The sequence below is a fragment of the Ailuropoda melanoleuca genome, chromosome 4, assembly GCF_002007445.2.
Source record: "Ailuropoda melanoleuca isolate Jingjing chromosome 4, ASM200744v2, whole genome shotgun sequence".
Classification (NCBI taxonomy): Eukaryota; Metazoa; Chordata; class Mammalia; order Carnivora; family Ursidae; genus Ailuropoda; species Ailuropoda melanoleuca.
In genome coordinates, this window is record NC_048221.1 from 55803602 (window position 1) to 55831529 (window position 27928).

A 27928-nucleotide genomic window follows, 5' to 3' on the forward strand; every position below is an offset into this window, starting at 1 on the left:
TAAAAAAAAAAAAATTTTAAAAAAAAAAAAAAAAAAAGAACTCCATGTTAACCACTACCTACTAGCAGGAGTATTTATTTATAATTTTCTCATAGCAACTCTCAGGCAGATAAGGAGCACCAATTTTACTTATTATAAACCTGAAGGGTTAAATAAGTTGCTGAAAGTCACTCAGCTAGATAAATAAAATAGAACTAGAATTCAAGCCTGGGCCAGTGAGATTCCAAAGAACAAGATTACAGAGCACAAAACAGAGGGTAAATTTTTAAAAAGTCCTCTCACTGCTCCTTCTCTAGGGCAACGGTACCCCCTCAAGACCACTGCCCTCTTAGTGGCTGGCTGGGGGCAGGCCAAGAACCAAAGGAGAAGCTATCACCACATCGCTGATGGCAGCAGGGCTGGTGGGAGCCCTCTGGCCTCTCTGGGCAGGGACAAGGCTAAACCTAACTGAGAGCAGAGTGGTCAATGCTATCTGCACAGGCCTGGGAGTAAGGAAACCCAGGTTCCAGGCAGGGCTCTGTCTCTGGGAACCCATCCCATAGTCTGTGTACACAAATGTAAAAGATAAAATAGCCAAGTCCATTCGGCATTGCTTGAAATAGTCTGGGCTCATCCTGAGGGGGTGAGGCAGTATGCTGCAATCAAAAAGAATAAAGCTATCATACACTGCTACAAACCCATCTCCAGAATATATTCATAAATGAAAACAGATATGTTGTGGGGGAGGAGAACTAGAGACTGGGCACAGAGGCAGGACAAATAGATACTATTCACTGTATATCTCTTAGAACTGTCTGAATTTTCTAACTAATCAAAAACATAATAAATACATTTAAAAAAAATCCTGGAACAGTCACTTTCCTACTGTATAGTTTTGGGTAGTTACTCATTTATTTAAAAAACAAACAAACCAACTTTCCTCCCAGAATGTTGCTGGGATTAAATGAGATAATGCAGAATAACAGGTACTCAAGCACAGAGCTTTACTAGCCTTAGCTGCCATCCATAAACTTAGTCTAGGCACTTTCTCCCATTAAGAAAAACAAACAAACAAACAAAAAAGGATTTAATAATATTAACCCTGCATTGTTCCTGTGTCATTTCTTACTCCTCGGGACATTTCTGAAATTACAAATACCCGGCCTCAGAGTGAGGAGGAGCCTGCCTCTCTCAGTCCAGCTGGGGCATCTATAAGGGTCAGACACGCTGGGAGAGAAGTACTTCTCCAACAAGAAAGACTGTTCAAAGGAGAGACACTTCAAAACTCCTTATCACAATCTCCACTAGCCACTGCCAAGTTCCATTTTCATTTTACATCAAGACTTCTTTTTTGTTTTGTTTTGTCTTTTTTTTTTCCTCCTAAATCTGGAATCAGGATGGAGGCTGGCAATATCCCTTGAGAACTAAGGACCATGGCTAAAAACACAAAAAAGTGCTCAGAAGACCCCCACCCGTTTGCCAAGCGCATGTGATCTGCTCAGAAGAATGTCGGCACAGGCTATGGGTCTTGATGGAAGGACAGTAAACAAACAGACAAACTCAGAACGCTCTCCACACACAGAAAAGGATTTGGGAATGGAAACAATGAAAGTTATTCTCCAAAGTATTTTATCCTTCATCTGAAATAGAAAGGCAGTTATATTGGATGGAAGAGGCAGGGCCCCATAGGAAACCCTGAAGGCCCTTTACCAGCAAGCCAGGCCACACACCCACTCACGCCCAGGCTGGGTTCCCATGTCACCTGCCCAAAGGACGTGGTCAGTTGGCCATGCGGTCCAAGGCCATGTCCTGAAGTGCCCCTCAGCCACTCAAGGCTATACCCTCTGAAGGGAAGCTCAACCCTGGCAGGACAAGTTGCTACCCAGGAATGAATGATCTCAAATTGCTGAAGTCCCCAAATTCCTGAAGTAAGGCAGACAGTCAAATCAAAACTTCCAGAAGGAAAGGGTCTCCACAGAAAATACAGAAATAAAGGACTTCACCACTCCATGAGCCACTCTTTTGATATTTTTCATTTTTATGTCACATGTGCTTTTCAAAGGCTAAACTTTCCTGCTCCACCCAGGTGTCCCCATCTTCTGGAATAAAGCAACAATTTCTAAGCCTTGGTTACCCATAGCTCCCAGTGCCTGCCAGCTCCTGGACCTAGTGCTCCTGCTTCTCTCACAGGCCTGCCATGCCCCCTTCATGTAGGGCTTGGTGTCCCCCCACTGAGTTTAGTGGAAGAAGAAGAGGCATCTCCAGAGCTGGCACAGCAGGCTTGTCACTCACTCTGTCAGCTCCTCACACGCGTCTTTTCGTGCCAGCCCCACAATCCTATAAGGTCTTACTTTCCCCATTTTAAAGACAAGCAAATAGTATTAATCACCCCACTCCACCCCAGATTGCACAGGCACTGTGTGCAAAGCTGAGTGCTACACAATAAAAATAAATGTCATGCCCGAATGCTGCCTGCCAGGTGGGAAAGAACAGGTGTAAGGGTTCTGGCTCTGTAGAAGGAGAAGGGGCTTATCAAAGAAACAGCGGGGGGGGGGAGCGCCTGGGTGGCACAGCGGTTAAGCGTCTGCCTTGGGCTCAGGGCGTGATCCCAGCGTTATAGGATCGAGCCCCATATCAGGCTCCTCTGCTATGAGCCTGCTTCTTCCTCTCCCACTCCCCCTGCTTGTGTTCCCTCTCTCACTGGCTTGTCTCTATCTCTGTCAAATAAATAAATAAAATCTTGAAAAAAAAAAAAAAAAGAAACAGCGGTTACCCAGAGTCAGGTCCTTACGGTCAGGAAAGCACACAGCAATATAGCTGGAGCACATTTGGATTTTTAGGACAGACAAGGGTTTAGGCACATATTGAAATCCTTTTCAGTTTTGTCTTTTTAAGTATTCAACCTGACAGGACAAAAATAATTTCATGTGCTTTGATCAGTTCAATGAATGATTTTTTTCAACAAAGAAAATTAAGTTTTCTTCCAATCTATAGGAGAAAAAAAAAAAGAACATGAGAATAGAAACTGGGGTGTCCTCTATGCTAAGCATAATGCAATTATTCCCTCTTGTGTGGTTTGGTGGTTAAAATCTGGCAATTTGAGGTGGTCGCTCTCAAACACGAACCTCAAACAATGAGTTTTATCTACCACCTAAAAAGTATGGATCTTGGAAAGAGAAATTTTTCTTACCCTGATAAGACAGTAATCTCTTACCTTGCTGACTCAAATGTACTTGCATATTAATTGCTTCAGACCCCAAAATCCCTGCTGAACTGGCTAAATTGTGGGCCAAATTCAATAATCCAGCAACCTCCCATTCAATGCCTCACCAAGATAACTTTGCATGTTTAATTTAAAAGTACCGATCGCTTTTAAATGAAGTGCTAACGCAAGCCCGTCTATCTCGGCCCAAGGCAGGGCTGCCTCTGACAGACAAGCTCCAAGTCAGGGAGCGAGACTCACATCTGTGCGCTCTTCGGACAAGGTAAACACAGCTTGCACCTCTCTTCCAAATGGTATCTGTTCCCCCAAATCAACCCTTTAAAACATGCCCCTTTAGGTTAATTTCCCTGATATAGAGGCTAGGAGATCTAGCCTCAGATACTCAAATATTATCTGTACCGATTGTATCTGATTAGCAAGAAATACACAACCCTCCAGCCAATGTGAATGCCTACGCTATTTTAGCTGAACTGACCCAAGGCATTTTTTTCCTTTCTCTTTTGCAACTGTGTTCCATGTTTGACCCCTCAAATTTATTTTAAGTAGTTTTGCAAACAGCTTCCTCTCCCCCTTCCTCCCCCAAGCAGCCAGCATCTCACATTTCTCGTGCACAGAACACGTTTTGTCCACCTTGGGAAGTGGCACTTGGAGAAACGGAGAGACTGCTTCAGTGAACTTGGAATCAGAAATAGGTCTCATTTATTCAAGAGATTAAAACAATATCAAGGGCTTGTTTTTATTTCACCAGAATAAGTCGGAATTAAAGCTGTGATTCCCAAATGTTAGATTAACAGCAACTCTTCTGGCTTGTAAAAACAAAAATCTTACTCCGTAGTATCAACGGTGAAAATGCCCCAGAAATATATATAAAATCCCTGCATCGCTTCACTATTCGGCTTCACGCCACACGCTAATCACCGTAATCAAAACGCTTGGTGGAATCTTTTCAAACCAAACATCTAGAGCTTGTTCAATAATAGTAACAATAATTATTACAATAAAATAACAATTACAATAATAATAACAGGGATTTGGAGATTTAACTGAGTAAGTAAGTACGAACAGTGAAAGAAGTTTTTGGTCTGTGGTAAAGCAAAAAGGTTCTGAGAGACATTACAGGAAAAGAATAGTAAGTCCATCTGAATTCATTTAGGGTTCTGGGCTTCTGGAATCACAAATGTCCCATTGTAAAGATTCACTACGAATTCTGAAATGTCAACAAGTAAAGGAGTTTAACAGGAAAAAACAAAGTGCCATTTTGTCCTTGGAGTTTATGTGCTGTTTCTACCAATTTGCCTACCCCAAAACGAACCTACCTTTACACAGTTCCATTTAGAAATTTCACTTTTAAACTAAGTTTGAGTCCGAATACAGCAGCAAAATCTGGTTACGGCTTAACAAATATTCACATGATAATGTGTCTGGATACTACTGCCTTCTTATAAAGAACTGATCTTCAGGGGCTAAATTTTCTAGTGCTTCTCCTCAGCCCCCAAAATACAAGTCACCTATCAAAACTACTTCCATTTTCACTTTACATGCTGAAAAAGCTCGTGGGAAAACATGATATTTGAATGTTTCACTTATAGGATGGTCTTCGTATTTCAAAGCTGCCCAAAAGAGACATTCCTTTACGACAAACTGAAAAGACCTTGTTCCAAAATAATAAAACCTTCACTGAACATGACTTAGTCCACACACTTTTACTATATAACTCATGATTCTGAACTCCCATTTTATTTGCTGTACATGCACTTATTATGGTATACTATTTTGCGATGAGTTCTACACATGTACCATGCACAGACAACTAATCCAATATCTGAAATTCACCTTGAAGTCCACTGTGTTTGTGTCAATAAGCATGTTTTTGAGAACCGGATGGCCTATCACTTACATAAAGAAAGTCACGCCGTTTTTTACGGCTGTGATTTCTCCAAATTCTAAACGGGCCACGTGTCATCTCCTGTTACTCTTCATTCATCTCTTTGCAAATCAATTTTCCCATTTATAAAAACAAACAAGCCTGCTCCTCTAAGACAAATTTGACAAAAATGAGTATCTCTATATTTTTAAAAATTCACAGCCAATTTCCCACTTAGTTTAAGCAATCTGTGTTACAGCAAAACACAAAATGAAAGAATTTGGGAGGTTCTTTCAATTGTGATGTAGTAAGATTTGGCTTGACCGGGGAGTTCTTTACCACCCTAAACAGAGTGTTTTCTGGCTTAGCTAGAGATGTGAAACTTAGAGAAATTTCAGAGTCCTGCAAACCTGAGAGAAACTGAAAGTCAACAAGACCTTTTTAAATTCCCTGCAAAGGTCTAATGTTTTATTGTTAGTTTAAAAACTTAAAAAATGTATCACTTATATTTGATACATTTGGAAATGTGCATGCCCAAAAAATAGACAGTAAATTCGGAAGGAAAAATTGTTTCCTCAATTGAAAGGAAGGCACCTCCAACAAGTCTTTAGAAAAACAAAGGTTTTTTGAATTTGTCCCCAGGCATACACATAGGTCTAGCTCAGGTTCTAAAAATTTTAAGCTAGTAAGGACTTTTTTTTTTTTTTGGTCCCAGTTTTAGAAAAAGGAGTTAACAAAAAAGAGCCTTCCAAAACTTCGTCATATAAATTCCTTTACAAACCTCTCTGCAACACTGAAACAACACTCTTGTATGTTCATTTATACTACAGAAAAAATTACAGCATTTCGGGGAAGCCCACATTTATAGTTGGCAACGTAGAGTCACAAGGGACTAGGAGCCTTTATTATCAGTAGGAAAAGTAACAGTGATAACAATAACCATGTTTATTAGAAGCTTATCAGGTACCAGATATATTTCTTCTAATCCTTAAAATGGTTCTTTCCTATTCTGCAGCCCAGGAAGTCAAGACCCGGAGAAGTGAAGTAATCTGCCCAAGATGAGACAGCTAACAAATGCAGAAGCCAGGATTCAAATTCAGTTTCTTAGCCTTAAACCTCAAGCTTTAAAAAAATTGTATCATGTTTGCACTCATGCTGTGCTATTCTGCGGCTATTTTTTTTTTCCTTTAATACTGACACACAAATTATTTCATGGAAAGCTAAATCACATATTTGGGGGCACATCTGCATTCAGCAGTGATTGGCACCTATCCGCTTCTGAACACAAAACAAGCCAAGGCTTCCTGCAGACTGATCTCTCCTGGTAGACAAAACACGCTGCTTTCTAATAAACCATCCACGTTTCTCTTCTGGTTTCTGTTCTGTCTTTCCCCATCGAGGGCCTTCCTCCTCTCAACTCCAACTGCACTCGCAATGTTATAGCCACATCAATGTAGCTAAGTACTGATACTCTTGATGACTTAACGTGTGTTAATTTAGTTTCTCCCCAACTACATCCTCGCCAATTTAAAAACTAGACAAAAATCATACATTATCTAGGGTATCAGACACCATCCATCTAGCCTGCCTTCCTAACCAAAAATAAGTGAGACTTCTCACAAATGATTTATTTTTATATGAACAGTCTTGTAAAGATTTAAAAAATCAAATCATAGTTACGATCACATAGCTAACACCATTTGCTGAGTACTTTATAGGATGCAGACACGGAGGTAAGCACTATACATAGCTGATCTCACTGGATTCTCACAAAAAACCTCGAGGTGATTCTCCCCATTCTGAAGATGAGAAAACAGAGATTCAGGGCAATGCGTCATCACAAGACAACCACAGAGCTGGGATTTAAATCTAGGCCAGCACACTGAACCCAGCTCCTTCCACTACTCCTTATAAATAAGCACAGCTACAGGTGTCACAGGCCACCGTTAAGGAAAGAAGGACACAGTGAAAATCCAGGCCCTTGGGGTGAGGACCTCACTGATGCCAGAGGAGTAACCCCATGCCTCCTCAGGGGCTCACCACTGAACCCACGTTCTCCCAAGTTGTGAAGGGAAGCTCAGCAAGCTTCTCTCAGCACTGAGATCCCCAAAAGCAGGAAGCATGTCTTTTTCCTTGGGCTTTCCAAAGCCTGCACTGTGTTGGGATGGCAGAGCCCACACTGCTGGTACTCATTAAATTGTGAGCAGCTGTTGAATTTTAGCAGCCCTCCCAAAGAGCTTCCCCCGGCATCTGCCAGCCTCCACCTGGCCTGACACCAAGCCAGCTTCACCCAGAGGTCAGTCCCGCTTTCCATCCATGCCCATCTTCCTTCAAACCTTGCTCACCATGTTGTCCCATCACCTACAGCCCTGGCTGTACCATGAGAAACACACTGCCAAGAGCTCCTGCTTGCCCCTCTTTACAGCACTCCTCAGGAACTAGCCATAGGGCTGGCACCTGGCACCTTTCTTTCAATAAACAGGAAACATTGAAGAATTTGAGACCAAAGACCACAAAAGAGGAAATAATTCCTAGCAAGAGAGCATCTCCACAGCATGAGATTTAATCCCAGCCTCGGAACCTCAGAACGACTTGGAGAAAAGGGGGGATTTGTGGCAGTACAAGTTGAGAGAGGAGGGGGAAGAGAAGGAGAAGGGGGGAGGAGGGTTGGGAAGAGAGGGGTGGAGGAAGGGGAGGGGGAGGAGGAGGGGAAGAAGAAAAAGAAAGAAAAAGAGAAAGAAAGAACGCCGATGATGACATTAGACAGGAGAGAGGCCAGCTTTGTCCTGCATCCTGTTGAATAGCCAAGTAAAACAATGAATCTTTTTTTTCCCTCCTCTTCTTTGCCTTAAAAAATTCAAGAATTTCATTTCCTTCTTTGAAACATAGCTCTTGCATAATTCCAGCGCTCGTTCCTGCTGTCTGCAGTGCTGAGGGAAGAGGGCGTTTGACTCTCCCCGGCGACCTCAGAAGTGGAGGCATTCCGGGGCCAAACTTCGCAGTGCTGGTCCGTGCGGGTCTGCAGGCCACAGCGGCAGCGGAGCAAGCAGCAAGCGGGCGAGCGAGGGGCTCCCATTCACTGCGCCTCCCCCAAGCACCCAGAAGGCGGCTAACTGCATCACAGTTACTACTGCTAAGCCCAACAGCAAACCCCGGAAGTAGGCATTATTCTTTTCAAATGGGCAAAGAAACTAAGGTTCAGAAAAGCAAAATGTCCACAGTCACACAATAAGCTAGCAGAATGACCGTAATTGGAATTTAAATCTTGCCTCTCTGACTCTGGAGCGCAGGCCTTTGCACTGCAGCCTCTTCACTCCAGGAAGTTGTGTGAGACAGTCTGAAGCCGCCTTCTGGATTTCCCAAAGGCAGCTATTAACTAGGCATGACAAGCAAAGTACCAAAGTTTACAGTGTTTGCAAACTTAAATATGTTTACTGGCTCCAAAATACAAAAAGAAAACGGTAAAAACTGGAATTACTCAAAGTTGAATTAAATGCCTGCTGAGATAGAAAAAGATGCCACCAGTACACTGAGGATACAATGCAGACAGAAGTATGTATAAATTGTATTTTATATGGGATGTCAGCACATTTTATTCATGTTCATCTGCTTTCTAGGCTGCTGGCAGCTGGGGGGCTGAGGGGCTCAGGCCACAAAAGTCTCAAAGCAGCCCTCAGTTTCTCTGGCCCTTCTCACCAGAGGGCACTCCCACCAGGCCCGTGGGCAGACCCTGAGGAAACAGAGAGGGAACCGCCTCTGAGAGCAGAGGCCACGGCAAGCACTTCCTACAGGAGGCAGGAACAGCTTTCCAAGCCTCTTTAGATCTTCAGAGTTCCCAACCCCAAAAGACTTGTGCAGTTGGGTGAGCGGCCCACCTCATCCATCTGAGAGACTGTGGACCAGGCTGGAGCCAGAAAGACCTCTGAGCCCATCTGCCATCATCCACACGTGGGCACGAACAACCCCCCGGCGCTATCTTCATCTGGGGACTCCGTTTTCAGCAGCACATCCTCTACTTCCAACTCTTCCATGGTATTGGTAAATATTGATAATTACCTCCAAATGCAAACACGAAGCAGTTTTTGTTTTGAAATGCGGATCATAATTCAAATTGGAAGCTGACACTAATCATTTGATGCTCACTTGAAAAGACCAGATAGGCTATGCAGGAACATTTCAGTAGGGGGAATGATAAGGAGAAGGGAAATAAAAATTATTGGTATTTACTCAGCCTGCAATGCTTGTGGAAGGAAACTCTTTAAAAAGGGGAGCACTTCAGAATGGTTATTCAATCTGAATTTTACAGATAGCACTGGAAATATTTTCTCACAGAATGCACTCTATCTCTACCATCATATCTCACCAGTGTGCCGTTCACGTCTTTCATTGCAGGAATTCTCACTCAATTTTGCTCCATTATGAGCTGACGGTGACCCAGAGTATACAAGGCATTCAAGAATCTGACTGGAAATTACTACCAAGGAACATCTGTCCCATTCCCCGCTTGCCAACCCTGCCTTAGGGAGTGAAGATGGAAAACAACCCAGAATCCACACACAGAAACAACTTTTCATTCCCCTTACGAACTAGGCTGCTTTGGAAATTGAGGGCCCCGGCATTTTTCAGAAATTATGTTCCTGGAAAAACATGGCGTGAGCCTCTTTTGAAAGCCTGCAGCTCAAAAACCTTCCTTTCCTACCCAGACCGTTCTAATAAAAGCCAGGACAGGAGCTTCATGGGGAAGCAAACGAGAAGGCCACCCATAGTTCTCCTCCCTCAGTGCTGTCAAATTCAAATTCTGTATGAAATCCTACTGATCAATTAAAGACCATGAGGATGTCACAAATACTAATATATTCCACAGTGTGTGCGGCATCTATCTTATAGACACACTCACTTTGGAAGATTTATGTTGTGATTAGAAAAGATTAGAAGAAGACATCTGATTTCATATAGGGCTAAGCTTGGGAACCCAGCTTTTCTCGATGGCTATCAGAGGATTGAGGCGGCAGTGTGGCACCCCCCCCACCTAGATTTCATTTTGTCTTGTTGCAGATGCTCAGAGGGGCCGAGCAACAGACACGCTTAGTGAATCAAATAAAAGGACAACTATCCGTGCCTGTGTCCCTAGCCTCATGTCCAACAAACCCCCACGCCCACAGGCTTAGAATGGGGTCAGGGCCGGAGGGATCAACATCACAATAACCGCTCCCCACGATGTGCCACAAACTTTACAGCCATTTCTCTGATACAACCACCCCAAGCAAGATAATCACCTGCATTCCAGGTGCACAAACAGGCTCAGAGAGGTGACGGGGCACTGCCACTGGAATGCACAGTTCCTTCCACCTCATCGCCCCACCCTCCATCATCTCTGGCATTTCTTCGGGGCGCTGGACCTGGCTGCCGATGTTGCTGTACGCTAAGCTCTTTTGGGTGTTAATGTGTGGCAGGTACCTGGCACCCACAGTTCCAGGCTGGGGGGAACAGAATAGGTGTGAGGCCCCAACTTTGGCATAGGCTACAATTTAGTGGGATGGGGGGCTGCACATTAATATGCATCTCTCAGGCCTGAAAGCCTCTACAGAAGAGCACGGGAGAGTTGAAAACAGGCCAATCCTTATACAAAAGCAGACATGGCCTATTTCAGATAGTAGATTGTGCCCCCGGGAGGCAGGGAGATCACCTTTTTGCTCTCCTGGAAATTCCTTGCTCTGGTTAATACCATGAACTTGCAGAGAAAGGTTGATAACTGAAGCCCACATCTTCAAATGTTTTCAAAGTTAAGTCAGATAATCTTTACACTGATGTGAAAGGGGAAGAATATACATTTGACCCCTTGCTTCAAACAAAAACCTTTCCATATGGTTTTTAATTAGAAAGCAGTTGTTTTGCTTTTGCAACACTCTTTAACCTCTGCCACTGTAGGTACAAGGCCGCAAACCGTACTTTTGTTTGATTAAAAAAAAATAAAAAATAAACGCTGAAAGAAAAAATATTTTTCTTTTTAGGGAAGGAAAAGATAGCAAGCAGCTATTTTTCGGAAGGGTCAGGCGCTTAAAGGCATATATGGGAAGCCAACATGGCTGTGGCTTACAGTTTATTTTGTCTTGAAAAAGTCCGAGGTCATTCTAACTACGCTGACCTGTTAACCTGCACACTGAGCATCTCCATCCAGGACCGTAAGCAAACACTGCCCTCTTGTGCACTGAACAGTCCCGGAGTCAGTGTGGGGATGGGTTCCACCTACCGCCCTGTAGACGGCTTGCAACTGCACAGCTGCCTCTCGGGGCCTGGAGATGTGTCAGGAAAAGGATGACACACATCTGTTACCAGGGCGCTTGCTAAAATGTCCCCAGATTGCCTTCCGAGACAGATTTTGAGATAAAGAGGAAGAGAGGAAGATTCAGCTGAAGAAATCAAACCAAAAATAACTGACTCTTATCTTTCCTAGAAAATATTCATTCCTCGAAAAGAAACTTTATTGGTTACCGTGACAAGTTTCCTCATTACGTACTTTTAAAAACTTTTAGAAACAGCTAATGAATCTACAATAACAAGTATACAGTACTTCTTTTTTATCTGGGAAATATTTGCCAGGCAAAGAGATTCCATTTGATTCTAGATGGGGCAAAAAAGGCAAGAGGAACCCAGGTTGCTCTTTCTCAAAGGACTCCCCCAAGGTTCAGTGACATGGTCCACCTCTTTCTGAGGAGCCCCAACATGTTATAGCCTCCAACCTGGGGACATGGCTGTCCCCAGAAGACCAAATTGTTATCTCAAGAGAGCTTTAAAGGACAAGAACTACTGTCCCTTATTAAAGAACTTGAGAAAAATCAAAGGCAGAAAAATACCCACTCAAGTCTGGGGCCAGGCCAGGCCTGCTTGACAGGAACCTCCAGGGTAAGGTCCCAGTCTTCTCTAAATGGGTCTCCAGTTCCAGTTCTGAAGGACAAACCATCAAAATGTTGCAACCACTCCTGTACCCTTCCAGGCACAATCCAGGATGGGCCAGATCTCCTGCTCAACTCAATTCTGGGGGAGAAAGAGAAGGGAAAATCTGTCCCCAATGCATTACCTTCAACCCAACAGGCACCCCAGAAGAAAAGGGATGGAGATAAAGGTTTAGGGGAGTGTGCTAATGGGCCATGATCAGGTCTCAGAAGGTGGGCTGGGTGCCGGCGACTTTAGCTACTTCACTTACCATCTCTGATATCCAGTGCTTGGTTTAGTGCTTTAGGAATGTGTCCTTAACCTTCACCTGGCTTGTAAATCATAAGCAGTCAATGTGAAATGCCAAACACAAGCACAGAGCATGGAAAACTATCTGGTACACTATGCCAGGATTATCTGCCAACTCCTGTATCCACTTCAGCCCTTCCCTCTACCATGGGAAGAAAATGAGGGGCACAGTACCAGAAACGGACAGGAGCCAAAGGATGGCCACACTGAGACCATTCACCTCCAGAAGACTGGCAGTCTCCCTCCTGCTTGCTCTCTGTCCTCATCTCAGAATGATAAGACATGCAGATCCTTTATCCTCCAGCCACAGTGAGACTGACATACAACTCAAGCATACATATTTGTCCAATATGCCAGCCCTACACCAGGGTCTGTTGTAGAAAACGGCTCTGATACAGTCAGCCAGAGCCCCAGAGCCACAGTCCTGACCTTTCTCCAGCCTCAAAACCCTCACATGCGCTACTCCTTCCCAGCACTCCAGGGGCCGCCGTGGCTCCTGTTCAACCTCCCGATTTTAGTTCAAACTTAATTTCCTCAGAAATGCCTTCCCTAGCCTCCAAATAAAGGAGACTCCGCACATCCATTTGTCCCTCTCTGGGCATCGTGTATCGTCCTTTGCGGCACTATCACAATTTCTGATGCTGTGCAATCCTGCTTACTTCTGGAACACCTGCCTCCTCCACTACCAGGTGGTCAGGTACCTGAAAGCCACTTCTTCCTTGCTCACCAATGGAAACCCAACTCCTGGCTCTAGATTGCTCCAGACTTGCTGAATGAATTAACTGATGTAATGACACACCTTTCCTTCTACAATGTCTGATCTTAAGGAATAAGGTCCCCTAGGACACTAGGATCTTGGGAAAAGAAATGAAAGAAAGCCGAGGAACCAGGCCAGGTACTCAGACAGCCCCCAGCCTATTGCAAGACTGGGTAACAGAACACACCAGGAACTGCCTGGGCAGGGATTGGGAAAGTCAGGTCTGTGACACTGCAACACCCAAGACACCAGCCCCTGAAGCCCACGGGGGCCTAGGACTGTGATGTCGCACATTTTCAGGTGCTTTTGGACTTTCCCGAAAGAGAAACTATGAAGAACTAAATGGTGAGACTGGCGAGCTGGTGAAGATGACTCGGAGTCTGGGGGCAGGCCTGCAAGAACAGCACCGCGTCCTACCCTCTTGCCTCAGGGAACCCTCTTCTCTTTCCCCAGCAAGTGTCATATCATGCAAGCATTCTGTAATGGAATGGGAACCCCAAGTTCCCATCTGCCCTCCCAGGTTCATAAGAACTGGTGCTCCAGGAAGTTCACACTCAGGAGGAATTCTGGGCCCAAAGTCTGACCATCAGAGGGAGGAACATCTTTTTGTCACGTCAGCCAGAACAGGCAGAGCCAGGTCACGCCCAATCTACCTCTGGAGGGCCTCTTCTCCCTTCACCTTTGCAGCCTATTTGCAGAACAATCACCAGCACCCGCCACAGGCTTGCATTATGCTCATTTCCCCATCCCCAAGCTCTGGGGCAAGTTTAAAAGTCTTCGTCCTGTCTCAGAATCAGGTCTGAATTAATACCCTTCCTCAAAAGAACTCCAGTAGCAAAGTGAAAACAGACGCACTAGACAATGCCCTTTGAAAGCCCCAGCAGGGACAACTGGTGACAATGCAGCCCCTGGCTCTGAAAGAAACCTTAAGGTTAAAGGTTCACAGAGGCAGAAGAATTACCAAAGTACAAGTTTGTTCAAATTTCCTCCGGCAGATTTAAACAACCAGGGTCAAGCTGAAGATTGCTGGCAAAAACCTACGAGACAACCCAGGCCCTTTGAACTGCGTGGAGAAAGGAAAATATACGGTCTGGGAGGGATCTATGTTATAGCTTTTAAAAATGTTCTTGAAAAGGTCACCCCTGTTAACTCAAAATCAGCCCGTTGAAGGATGTTTGAAAACTGCTTCTCTAAAACAACAGGGCTGCCGGGCCCTCACCGTGTGCGGCGAGCAGCACTGAGGTCGCCGTGTTCCCGACATTAGTGTGCTGACCCTCTGTGGGCCATGAAATTAACCATCAGCACGGCAGAAATCTGCTCTGAGTTAAACTACTTTGCTACGCAAAGTGGCCTGAAAATGAAATATGAGGACTGAATTTCCACTGAAAGATGAACTTGTCTAACCTCAAGGCAGGCTTCCTCCACTGTGAACTCTGTGTGGCCACTGGTTTCAAGCACCCCAGGAGGGTGGGTAATTGCGGCAGGCAGTGGGAAATGATCCCTTACCCATCCACTCGTTCGTTTACTCATGTCTGCATGCACCAAACATTGACTCGGGGCCAGGCCAGGTCCTGGGCCCCTGCACACAGAGTTGAATGAGGCTCCTGCCCTCAAAGGGATCAAGTCCAGTGGAAAACATAACCCAGTAAACAGAAAATGACAACAGATGGGGAGAAAATGAGATCCTAGGGTACAGATAGGATGTCAGAGGCCCTCAAACAAGGGTCACCTAATTTAGGCTGGGGAAAGCCAATACTGAGGCTTCCCAGAAAAGCGCATGTAGCCAGATGACGCAGCATCAAGAAAGCATGCTCTGTCTGTCAGAGACCTGCTAATAGTTCGTTAAGCCGGGAGTCCTGGGAGAGACAAAGAGAGAGACAGAGAGAGGCAGAACCATCAGGAAGGGCTGATGTGAGCCATGCTGAGGAATTTGGCCTTTATGTCAATGGAGGGCAACTCAAGACTTATAAAACAGGGAGGTAAAATAACTATATTAGCAATTTAGAAAGAGTTCTTGGCTACAGAGGGGAAGACAGTTTCAAAGGAGCGGGGGGGGGGGGGGGGGGGGGGGGGGGCTGGAATCAGAGAGACCGTGGAAGAACACCATCCAATTGGGCACTAATGGAGGCCTGACCTAAGAGAGCAGCTGCAGTGATGGGGAAGACCACACAGGTCAGAAGACAGGCAGGAGGGACAAAACTTGGTCACCGATTTATAAGAAGGAGGACACACTGAGGATCATTTCAAAGGTCATGCCCCGTTTCAAAGGTGCCTGGGTGGCTCAGTCAGTTAACCGTCCAACTCTTGGTTTCGGCTCAGTTCATGATCTCAATCAGGGTCATGGGATCACCCCGTCCTCCCCTGCCCGGCATTGGGCTCCTCGCTCAGCTCAGAGTCTGCTTGGGAGTCTCTCTCCCTCTGCCCCTCCCCCCACTTACACTCTCTCTCTTTCTCTAAGATAAATAAGTAATCTTAAAAAAAAAAAAGTTCATGCCTTAGGAGAATGAAGGTGAGGAAGTGAAAAGGTGGTCTTGAGGATGTGGAGTCTGAGGACCTGTGATGTTCACTGATGAGGAAACCAGCCCAATAAGCAGATGGAGCCACAAGTCTAGAACTTCCTACTGCAGTTTAATTAAAATTAAATAAAAGGAAACATCCAGTTCCTCAGCCACCCTAGCCACAGTAAGAGTACTCATTAGCCACATGTGGCTCACAGCCACCATGCTGAACTGTGCCACCACACAACATTTCCATCATCACATCCCAGCTGTTGGAAAGTGCTGAGCAAGGCCCTGCAGGGATTTCTGAAAAACTGTCACTCGCAGCCAAAGTGTCTATCAGCCCTCTCTTGGCCATACTGATTGCTGATGGTAACAAGGTCTGTGCTGGCAAACATCGGCTTCCGTTCCTGGTTTTTCCATCTACTTGTCTGTGTAAATGCTCAAGAAATGGAGGTCTTCTTATGCAGTCTTTTTTCTCTCTAGAGCGTAAGCTCTGAGGACTACGTCCGAATGTGCCCTGGATTATCATCATTTCAGAAAACAGGGAACACTGAGTAGACACATAATGCACACACACGTGAGGGTCTTCTGTGCTTATGGCATAAGGCCCTGAAAATCACCTAGAAATGACCACAAGCAGAGCTGTTTTTTTTAAGTGCCACACTTCAATATAACTGGGAAGGCAGAGCTCTAGTCCCTGTGTCAGATGACCAAGGACAAGCCACTGACCCTCCCTCGAGCTTTAAGCAACCCAAATTAATCTATGATAAAGAAGGAAGCCATGAGGCCAGATAGGGTGGGTTCTTGAGGCCAAGCAGGTCAATGCTAGCAATTCCAAGCACCAATTTTAAAAGAAAAAAGTCAGGTTTATCTTTAGGTAGCACCTGTGTATGCCACCAAATGAATATCCCCAGGAAGTAGGTTAGAGACAAAGGAAATTATTTTAGTCTTCCTGAAGGCCCCAAGACAAGAGAGGCATCATCACAACACAAGAGATACGGAAAGAAGGAAAGTCAACTTCTCCCTTAACAGCAAAACTTGTTTCTTCTCCTGCCAAGAGAGGATCACCACATTAACTAAGTCCTCCCCCCTCTCTCCCCACCCACCCAAGGCCACTTCAAAGCAGCAGGAGCCTAATCACACAGTGCAAGAAAATAAAAGACCCAATTAACAAAGAAACAAAACTCAAATAATCCAGGGGAGAATGGAAGCTGAAATCTCTATTTTTGACAAACTGACTTCTACATAAACTGCTCCTCGGGAGCCACAATTCCTACCAAAGTAGGCATGGGCTAAGGTCTGAGAGCAGCTTCCAGGCAAACCACGGTCTCTGGAATCAAATTGGATTAGAACCCCACTGAGTCAGCTACTGACCTCTGGAGTCTCGTTTTTGTGGGCTGTACACTGTACAGGGAAACTCTCCTACCTCTGGCTGGCAGAGTGGAGTGAGATAATAAAGGGTGTAGCGCGGTGGCCAGCAAACAACAGATGTTCCCAAAGCGCCCATTCCCCCTTTCCTTCTGAGAGGCAGACCTTCCTCGGCCTCTGTTCTGCATTGCCACGTCAGCACCCACCAAAGCCACACTTTCCCTCCTGATGGTGTCCATTCTGCCTATGGTTGCTCTCCCTCCATCTTCTGGCCAGCACTGGAAGCCTCAGTCAGAATCAGGAGAAGGATGCATGGCCCCTGACCACTTGTCACAGGCCCTCTCCTCAGACTCTTCAAAAGCCGGCAGGATCTCCCGGCTTAAAAACCGTCCACCTGCCTCTAACTACAGGCTCTCTGAGCTCCCTCAGGCCCAAGGGTCTCTGCAGCTCAGCTTCATACCCCGCTGCTTCCCTGTGAGCTATACACTCCAGCCCTCCCTTCACCCCTGTGTCCCCATCCACTCTTGAGTCCTCTGGCGGGAAAGCCTCTCCTCTTCCCACTGAGAAAATCTCAGCCATCCTTCAAAGCTCTGATCTTCCTAACTCGCCCATGACCCTCATGCCTTGGCCTTACCTTCTCCCACTTCTCCCACCGACTGGCTGCCCCCTTCTTTGGCCAGGTCTGCTCTCACACCTCTGACTGCTCAGGCCGCTCCCTGGGTCTGCTCTGCCCTCTCTTTTTCTCTGCCTGGAAACCTCCAGGTCACCCTTCCAGGCCCAGCCCAGGGTCCCCTCCTGAGGGATGCCCTTCCTGCCTGTCCCAGGGTATGAGGCACTCATACCCTAAGCTGCTCTTCATAAAGCCATAAGATGACTCCGCATCTTAACCGGCTGTTGGCCCTGCCTCCTGCTCCTCCCTGGTCCTCTGGACCATGAGCTCCTTGAAAATAGGCGCATCTGTATCTGCCCTCACATCCAAGCAGAGTGTACAATATATGTCTGTAGAGTCTCTGAACAAATGAAAGCACTAAATCACAGTGCCATCTGATCCTCTCCCGTCATACAGGCTGACAAAAGCCCTCAAAATGGGGGCTACAAGCCCAAATGTCTACAGGGCCCAGGCAATCTAAAGAGTACATGCCCCCTTTACCCAGCTCCAGGCCTGTGCCACCACACTGGAGCATGGCTCTGCAGATATGAAAATCTTGTGTTTCTAAGAAGCCAGGAATCTGGGTTGTTAAATGAGATCTCCTGATTTATTTATGGGGGGGGGGTGCAGAGGGAGAGGGAGAGAGAGAATCCTAAGCAGGCTTCACACCCAGCATGGCTCAATCTCACAACCCTGAGATTATGACCTGAGCTGAAATCAAGAATTGGACATTCAACCAACTGAACCACCCAGGTGCCCCTATATCTCCTGATTTTTAAATACTAGCAATGAATTTTTTTTAATTCTAATGATTAGATGGGCCACCAAAACACATGTAGACCAGACTGTGAACAAGACCCTAATGTGGGATGAGACCCTACCACGGGATGAACAGACAGGACAACCCATTCTCCTGTCAGGCACTAAGGACAGAAATGGAAGATCCAGGAATAGGACAGGAAGGATCCCAACAGGCCCTCCATACACAAGCAAATGGCACTTACTACATGCTTACCATAGCCCAGGTAATGTCTTAGCCACATTTAATCCTCTGAATATATATTCATTTATTTAATTCAATTCAACTAAATTATTTAACTCAAATATTATTGAGTAAAGATAACCTACAGAAAAGGAAAAAATATTTGCAAATCATCCATTAGTAAGGGTCTAGTATTCTGAATACATAAAGAAATCAATAATAAAAGCCAATAACTCAATTTAAAAAATGGGCAAAGGATCTGAATAGACAATTCTCCAAAGAAGATATACAAATGGCCAACAAGCAATGAAAAGATGTTCAACATCACTAGCCATCAGGAAAACCCAAATTAAAACCACAATGAGATAGCACCTCACACCCACCAAGACAGCTATAATCCAAAAGACAGACAATAACAGGTATTGGTAAGGATGAAGAGAAATCGGACCAGTGTACACAGCTGGTGGGAATGTAACGTGGTGCGGCTGCTATGGAAAATAGCCTGGTAGTTCCTCAAAAAGTAGAAATAGTTACCCTATGACCCAGTAATTCCATTCCTAGGTATATACCAAGGAAATAAAAACATATGTCCACACAAAGACTTGTACACAAATGTTCACAGCAGGATTATCCCTAATCGCCAAGAAGTGGAAACAATCCAAATGTCCTTCAGCTGATGAACGGATTAAAAAGCAGTATACACGGGGATGTACTGTATGGTGACTAACATAATATAATAAAAAATCATTAAAAAAAAAAAGCAGCATACATGCATACAGGAATACTATTCAGCCATAAAAAGGAATGAAATACAGCTGGGGGAGGTGGAAGGGAGAGTTACTGTTTAATGGGCGTAGAGTTCCAGTTTTTTGGGTTGTTTTTTTTTTTAAGATTTTACTTATTTATTTGACAGAGCATGTACACACACACAAGCAGAGGGAGAGGGAGAAGCAGGCTCCCCATGGAGCAGGGAGGGAGCCTGACGTGGAGCTCAATCCCAGGACCCTGAGATCATGACCTGAGCCGAAGGCAGACACTTAACCAACTGAGCCACTCAGGCACCCCTAGAGTTTCAGTTTTTCAAGATGAAGAGTTCTGGAGATGGATGCCACTAGACCATAAACTTAAAAATGGTTAAACAGTTGGGACACATGGGTGGCTCAGTCAGTTAAGCATCTGACTCTTGATTTTGGCTCAGGTCATGATCTCAGGGTGGTGGGATGGAGCCCCAAGACAGGCTCCCTGCTGAGCACAGTCTGCTTTAGATTTTCTCTCTCCCTCTCCCTCTGCCCCTCCCCACCCCTTTCTCTCTTTCTCCCTGTCTTTCTTTCTCTCTCTACCCCCTTAAAAAAAAATGGTTAGATGGGAAATTTTATGTAATATGATGTACTTTACCATAATTAAAAATAAATTTTTAAAAAGTTTCTCTAAAAAAGGAATGAAGTATATGTACTCCATATTACAACGTGATGAACCTTGAAAGCATCACACTGATTGAAAGAAGCCAGATGCAAAAGGTCACATGTTGGATGATTCCATTTTTATGAAACGTCCAGCAAAGGCGAATCTGTGGACATTAAGTAGATCAGTGGTTGCGTAGACCTGGGGGAGGGGAGAATGGAGAGTGACTGCTAATGAGTATGGGGTTTCTTTCTGTAGTGATGAAATATTCTCAACTTAGATTGTGACAATGGCTCTACACAACTCTGGGAACATACTGAAAACCACCAAAGTGTACACTTGAAATGGATGCATTTTATGGTATGTGAATTATATCTCAATAAAAATGTTTACAAACATTACTGAATATCTACTATGTGCTAGGCCCTGGACTGACCCTAGAGGTACCAAGAAATTCAGATGTGGTCTCTGTTCCTGAGATGCCTCCAGACTTAAAGGAACACTTCAATAAAGGGAAGCCAGCCATTGCAGCAGAGCAGTAGAGACACAAGGTGCCATCCGACCCTAGGAGGGCTCATTCCTGCTCCTCGCCCCACCCAGAGGCCATCACAGAAATGCCAGGCTCCACCTCACCAGGACACGGGCCTCCAGATCACCAAGTGCACCAGACCTACAGACACGGTCACCCTGGGCACAGTCTCAAAGGCCTGCTGGGCAAAGGGAACAGACTCAATCTCCAAGACAAGGGTGCCTCATCCCTAGCCTGTTCGAGGCTCCGGCCAACAAAAGAATGACCGAGCAGGGAATATGTCTCAGGGCTTAATTTACGGGTTGTTTCCTGGGATGCCTGCCCAAATCTTATTCCAACCTGGATGAAGTGATTTTGAAGAAAAACCCAGGAGACAAAGAAGATAGAAAACAAAGGAGATGCTAAGTAAAAAGTTTAAAAGCAATTAATTTTAAATGATTACAGCTTTACCAAAAGCTGTGGCTATGATTTCCTTCTGACTTTGATTATAACCTTCCAGCAAAATATTTGCCTCCAGAAGGCAAAGTCTTTGCATTATTTTCTATTCCTAGCATGACTACAAAAATATTCTTTGATTTAACATTTGATATGTTTTGTTCTCAAGGGCAAGCCCCATGAGAAGAAAAATGTACCCCAACAGAATGAAATATGACTACCTGCTTCCATTTTTCTTTCCTGTTGGTTCCTGCTCAAATATTCTGCATTAATTTAAACTCAAGGCTGCATCTCTGATGTTGTGTTACCTCCACACTGTCACCCAAACCAAAGCAAAGTCACCCGCCGTCCAGTGCCAGGAGCATGGGCTGCAGACAAAGCTCAATTTGAGAGTCTCCTGGAGACAGCAAAAGGCGCTCCAACTTGGAAGGAGATCAGGAGGGGTGAGAGTGATAAGGTAGCAGGCAAAACGGAAAAACCTGTATTTGAACATAGGCACATTTGGCACTGAGTGCAGCCAACCTCCTACTGGACATAGAGAGGCTTTCAGCACATTAACACAAGAGACACCAGTATCGGCCTCTGCTTCACTCAGCGGTAGAGGGCATCCCAGAATTGGCACTGCAGAGGAGAATCTGCTGTTACGGTGTGTACCTCTTCACAAAGAAGAGAAAATCAAAGGCAGCACTCCCAGAGTGAGCACGAGGGTACAAGGAACCAAGGCCTGGCAGATTCTAGGAGCTGAAGAAGTTAAGGTTCGGAGCGCCTGGGTGGTGCAGTCGTTAAGCGTCTGCCTTCAGCTCAGGGCATGATCCCAGCGTTCTGGGATCGAGCCCCACATCAGGCTCCTCTGCTAGGAGCCTGCTTCTTCCTCTCCCACTCCCCCTGCTTGTGTTCCCTCTCTCGCTGGCTGTCTCTCTCTGTCAAATAAATAAATAAAATCTTAAAAAAAAAAAAGTTAAGGTTAAAGAAGCATTTCCACTTATATCAACTCCTTTAAATATGTCTCAATATTTTAGGACACACATGTATGAATACCATAACATAACAACATATTGCTGTACAGAGTCATAAAAAGACTAGAGGCAAAGAAAACCAAAATCGGGTTTTTTGTTTGGCTGGCTGGTTTTACATTAGCATAATGCCCAAATTCCATGCACCGCCAGGCCCCTTTGTTATTTCTGCTTATACGGCTACCACGCTGCTTTCTGGGTATTATGTAGAGGTACCCGAAGGGTAATGTAAAAAATCTGGTTGAAAACACACATTCATTCACACACCTTGTTTCACGGGTCCAAAGAGAGCATCTCAGACAGACTGCAGAAAAACTGCAGGGCACACTCCTGATGAAACAAGCCAAAGGGACAAGCACTTTCTCCACATCGGCACCAAGAGCGCAGGGAGTTGGAAAAACAGAGAAGGCAAAGTAGCTTAAGTTTTACCAAGACTGTTTTCTCCCAGGCTGCAAAGACAAAGACCCCCGGGGCTGCTGACTGTTCTCCCTCCAAAGAGAGTAACCAAGTCAGACTTACAAGGCTTTGGCTGCTCTCATCAGCTCCAGCCAGGGAGGACCCAGAGACCCAGAGAGGGTCCAAGCTAGGCAGGAAGCACCACTTAAATGGTGGGCAGAGGAGGCAAGGGATCAGGCGACAAGTCGTGGCAGAAGAGCTGCTGTTCATTAACAACTGGAACAAAAGACCAGGAGACAATACACTGTTAATCCTAGCAGCCACAAGAGGACTATAAATTGCCAAGCCAAGATACCAGCATTTTTCAGCTCTCCTCTTTCCTGCCAGAGTTAGATTGAGGATGGGTCCAAGTCCCTCACCCCCACCCAAGTCTTTAAAACATACATTACTGAATCTTTTTGAAGTTCTAACCCTGAAAGATTTATACCCTAAAATGGATTAGAGAAAAATACTGCCCTGAGACACTACTATAGAGGGCTGGAGTGGACAGATACACTTTTTCATTCCCATTGAGAATGCCAGAGTAGGAGCTGTGGGACAGATTAACACAGGTTCAAAGCTAGCCCTGACACTTAGGAACTGTGCTCCCTGCCTGACCTCTCTGAGCTTGCTTTTTCACCTGTAAAATGGGAATACCACCTCTTACCTCACAAAACTGCTCTGAGTGTTAAATGGGGGAAGAAAATAGCTTAAGGGCAGCACTAAATAAAGGCTAAGTACTACTGTCATTATTAACCTCCCCCTGGTACCACAGGAGTTTTATCTACAGCCACGTGGCTCAAGGAGATAAAGCCCAATTTTCTCTAAGTTAAGAAAAGAATGTTTTGGGTAGTGAAAATACTTTGGGGGGAGCAACAGAATCAAGGAGAACTGCCTTTAATATAAGATATATTAAACTTCAGGGATATCATCATAGAACTGAGACAATCAATCTAATTTCCTTCTACTAGGGCTAATGTATTCAGCAAGGGGTCTAGATCACTCACAGCAAGCCGGGAATCTAACAAGAGCCCAATCTTCCAGCAATCCCAGGTATAGGTGCATTGCCTGCTGCCAGTACGAGTCCCTCCCCCGAAATCTTTCATCGACCTAAAGCTCAGGCCAAATCTTGTCACAACCCTGCTTTAAAAACGCTGCCAAGGCCCTTAGAAGAAATCTATGCTAAGGGCCTAACCTAATCTAAGTTCAACACTCAGCACTCTAAAGGATCTGGCCCACCAACCCTTCTACCTCCATCTGCGTCACACCTCCCCAAACACCATGCTGATTTCCAGCTACAACTAAATGCTAGCAGTTACCTCTGACTCTAAACACACAAAAAGGGAGGTTTAAACCACAGAGGCCTGACCAGGCATTTCCTCCACTAGGAAAGCTCTTCTTTCCCCCATCATGCCCTAGACCCCACTGCCTAGCAAAGGAAGTTATTCCTGCTTTTGTCCTATATGCAGAAAGCTCTGAAAGGTCACTCTGCACATGGGACAATGCCCTCTCCCCAGCTCTGCTGTTAGCTCCTAGAGGGAGGGAAAAGAATCAACATGCATAGTGTATCTACTGTAGGCCAGGCCCCATGCTGACTGCTTTCTGTTCACTAACCCATGAAGAAAGCTCTTTGCTCACTATGACCATCCAGTGCAGGAAGTGGGACACAGCTTCATCCATTCAGACTTTCCGAATGCCTACCACACACCTGGCTCTGGCGCAAAAGCTGAGAATACGCTGGTAAATAAGCCAGACACGATTCCTACTTTGCTCTCGGGGAGGACAGGGACAGTCAACAAGTAAGCACACAGTTATCAGATAGCGAAAAGGGCTGTAAGGAAGTAAAACAGGGACATGAGAAAGTACATGGGGGAAAGAGTCGAGGACACTTTAGCTAGGCAGCTCAGAGGAGCCTTCTCTAAAGGACACTCAAGAGGAGATATAAGTGAGGAGCCAGATGTACCACAGAGAGGGAACAGCAGGTGCAAACCTAGCCCATTCAGTAAGTAAAAATGGGGCCAGTGAGACTGAAGGTCAGAAGCAAGGGATGAGCTCAGAGGAAGACGGAAGCCAGATCATGGGTTCTGTGGCCCACAGAGAAGAGGCCGGCTTTAACTCTAAGAACAAAGAAAAGCCACTGAGAAGTGTTGAAGCTGAGGGCTGACATGATCTGATGAACCTCTGTAAAAGGAGTTCGCTGCCTACTGTATGGAAATGGAATAGCAGGAAGAGGAGGGCAAGCAGGCAGTGAGAAGAAGGTCCAGTCTTGTAGGAGGCCAACTGACAGAGGCAGGGATTTGGCCTCTGGAGCACTCTCAAGAAGGCAACGATGGCTATGGATTTATGAGTCATGAGGACAGATAACTAAAGATATTAACCAGATCCAGGTTAGGGGCAGCAGAGTTAGGTAAGCACCAGCCCAGTGTTCTTTATACTTTCCTTTATCGGAAAAATAGGTCTAACACTCCCACCACTTGGAGTTGTTGCACAAATGCAAGTTCTTAGCAACAGGCATGGGCCAGAGCAGGTACTCAAATATGGGCGCCCTTTCCCTCATTTTTTCTCATTTCTCTGCAAAGGGTGAGAATCTGATCTATGGAAGGAAGACAGTGGCAGCTTTGGCCTCACCATCCCACTGTGTTCAGGTTGCATTTTAACGGCTATAAGAAGGTAAGAACAGTCTCCTCGCTCAGAAGGTAAGAGAAAAAAGTAAGAAGAGCCACGACATACGTACAAGAAGAGAAAAAAATTCCTCTTTTTTTCTTTTACAGTTTTGCAGTCTAAACTAAGTACTTGCCAGATTCTTGGAGGCATTAAAATTTGGTTATATAGGATAAGGCTGGCACCTGAAACATTCTGTCCTACAAAAAGCTTCTCTATAGATGGATATGTTAGAAGAGGGCCAGGGGGAGTATAAAGTGATCTGAGGAAGCATGGCAAAGAGCTCCAGCTTTGGGACCAGGGGGACCTGGGCTGTGCCACTTACCAGCAGCATCCCTATGTCCCAATTTCTTCAGCTATTAAATAGTAACCACCACACTCCTTGCACAGTTTGCCTGGGAAGTGGCAAACATGCGAGAAAAGCAAAGCCAATAAAGAGCTGTGTGGTTGCTATCTGCCAGTGCATAGAAGGTCCAAAATTAGGTTCAAAGATCGCACAGTTAGTAAAGGAAAAAGCTAGGCCTCGAGCCCAGTTCTGACTTCAAAAACATGTCCTTCATTACTCACCTACACTATTTACTAAGAAAAACAAACAACAATAATAACGAAAACCCTAAAAGTGCCTTCTTGTTTTATTTTAAACTGGCTCTTCCATCTCCAACCTAGACTGGCTCAGACTACATGTCTTAAAATGGACTTGGACTTGATTAAACAGCATTGTTAAGAGAAGGGAAGGGGAAAAGGGTAGAGAGGATCACATGACCCTTAACATTCATCTGATGACTAAAACATGACTTAGTGGAAGATTTTAGGCCGTGTGACCTTGGGCAGGTCCCTTCCCTTTAGCCTCCACTTCCTCCACTGTGAAATGGAGAAATGACCTCAGACTGCCTGCAGCATGGAACAACTGGGAGGTGACAAAGATCGAAGTACTTAACACTCATCACTACAGCTGGGACCCAATATGCCCAGCAACCAATGAGGTCATCTGCCCAATATATATTCCCATTTGCGCTTATAGGTGTAGAGAATATCTCATAATTGGAAGGAAACAGAAGGCAATGGAAAACAGGAAGTAACCAAAAACTTGGGTCAACAGTGAAGAAGAGACTTCTTTTAGCTGTACACCCTTTTATGCCAGGTGCTTCTATTATTTTATCATTTTCCTCTAAAAACAGGGCAAGTTTTAAAGCCCTGTCCACAGATTTAACTGTGGTAAAATGTGTCCCCAAAAGTAATCCACAAAGGTATAATAGCAGCTTCCTCTGGAGAAATAAGGAGGGGCAATTAGGGGACTTTGCCTAATTTGAAACGTTCAATTTCTTCACAAGCCCAACATATTCATGTATTACCTGTATAATTAAAAATTAATTAAGTGGTACATCTTTGGAGGGCATTTTGGCAGTACCCATCATGACTGAAAATGCATGTGCCCTTTGGCCCAAGCCAGTTCAGTTCTAGGAGCTTATCCTACAGATAGATTAGCACCCCCACCAGACTTGTTCTAGAAAATTCACTGAAGCATCATTAGTAACAACTGGAAAGGACATAAGCGTCCGGCATTAAGAGTTAGTTAAGAAAACGGTGCAACAAGTGTACAGTGGAAGTTCACATGACCCTTAAAAATAATATACCTTTTGGGGTACCTGGGGGGCTCAGTCCACTAAGACTCGATTTCGGCTCAGGTCACGATCTCAGGGTCCTGAGATTGAGCCCCACTAGGGCTCTGTGCTGGGCGTGGAGCCTGCTTATGATTCTCTCTCCCTCTCTAATAAATAATTATAATATAGTTTTGTGTGTATAGATATGGAGCCCTTGGTGGTGACTAAAACAGTGTATCCAGTGTTACCATTTTGTCAAGAGAAAGAAGAGCAAGGGGGTTTACATACACAGAGGTATGCTTGTCTTTACATGGAGTTTTTTGAAATGATACATGACTGGGAACAGCGGTTGACTCTGGTTGACTCTGAAAATGGGAACCAGGAGACCAAAGAACGGATGAGTGGAGACTTCTTTTGGGGGGCACTTTTTACATATGCTAGTCTTTGAGTTTTCTCACTTGTTCGTGTATTACAAACTCATCTTGAAAACAAACCAAAAAACGAAACCAAAAACTTTAAGGAAGCACCTTCCTGCGCGGTTGTGCTGGGTGGGAAGAGCTTCCAAGTCAGCGGGCCGCCAGTTCGAGTCCCAGAACCTCCGCTCCCTTGCCGCGCGGGGCCTTGGGCGAGCCCCGTCCGCCTCTCGCTACCTGGGGGTGGGGAAGCGCCGGCCGTGAGGTGAGGCCGTCTCCCTTCCCCGGCAGCGGCTCGGGCGAGCTCGGACACGGGGCCCGGCCGCTCCGCCCAGCGTCCCCGAGCCCGGCTCCCGCCCCGGCCCGCGCTCACCGCCAATGATGGTCCGGATGAGGGAGGCGTGCCCGGGGCAGTCGACCAGCGTGACCTGCAGCTGCGGCTCGCCGGGCTCGGGCTCGGCTCCGGACGCCGCCGGGGGCTCGGGCAGCGCCGACCGCAGGCGCGCGGGCAGCGGCACGGAGAAGCACGAGAAGCCCAGGTCGAGCGTGATGCCGCGCTCGCGGCTCTGCGGCTGCTTGTCGAAGGCGGCTGTGGAGGCCGTGGTGCTCAGCGCCCGCGCCAGCGCCGTCTTGCCGCTGTCGATGTGGCCCAGCACGCCCACGTTCACGTTCACCCGTCGACCTGCCATGCCGCCGCCGCCGCTGCCCCCCGCCGGCCCTCCCCTCCCGCGGCCGCCGCCGCGGTCCGGCCAGTTAAGCCGCCCCCCCGCAACTCGCGCGCCGGGTACGCCGGTTCCGGCCCCGAAGCTTCCGCCCTCTCGGCGCCCGCGGGCGCTGCCTGGCCACGCGCAGTAGGAGGGGGCTCCGGGGTCGGG

At 45.9% G+C, this 27928-nt stretch overlaps 1 protein-coding gene across 2 annotated transcripts in view; it reads right to left on the bottom strand.

Moving 5' to 3' along the window:
- Positions 1 to 27811, bottom strand: part of EEFSEC (eukaryotic elongation factor, selenocysteine-tRNA specific) — a 248119-nt gene extending 220308 nt beyond the window's left edge. Inside the window, exon 1 of one of the 2 annotated variants that reach the window (XM_034658872.1) lies at positions 27427 to 27808. In XM_034658872.1, coding sequence (XP_034514763.1) covers positions 27427 to 27742 — 316 coding nt within the window. In that variant the 5' untranslated portion in view covers positions 27743 to 27808. Of the gene's footprint in view, positions 1 to 27426 lie in introns of both variants that reach the window. The other variant, XM_034658873.1, reaches the window with a different exon arrangement.
- Positions 27812 to 27928: the final 117 nt, after the last annotated feature.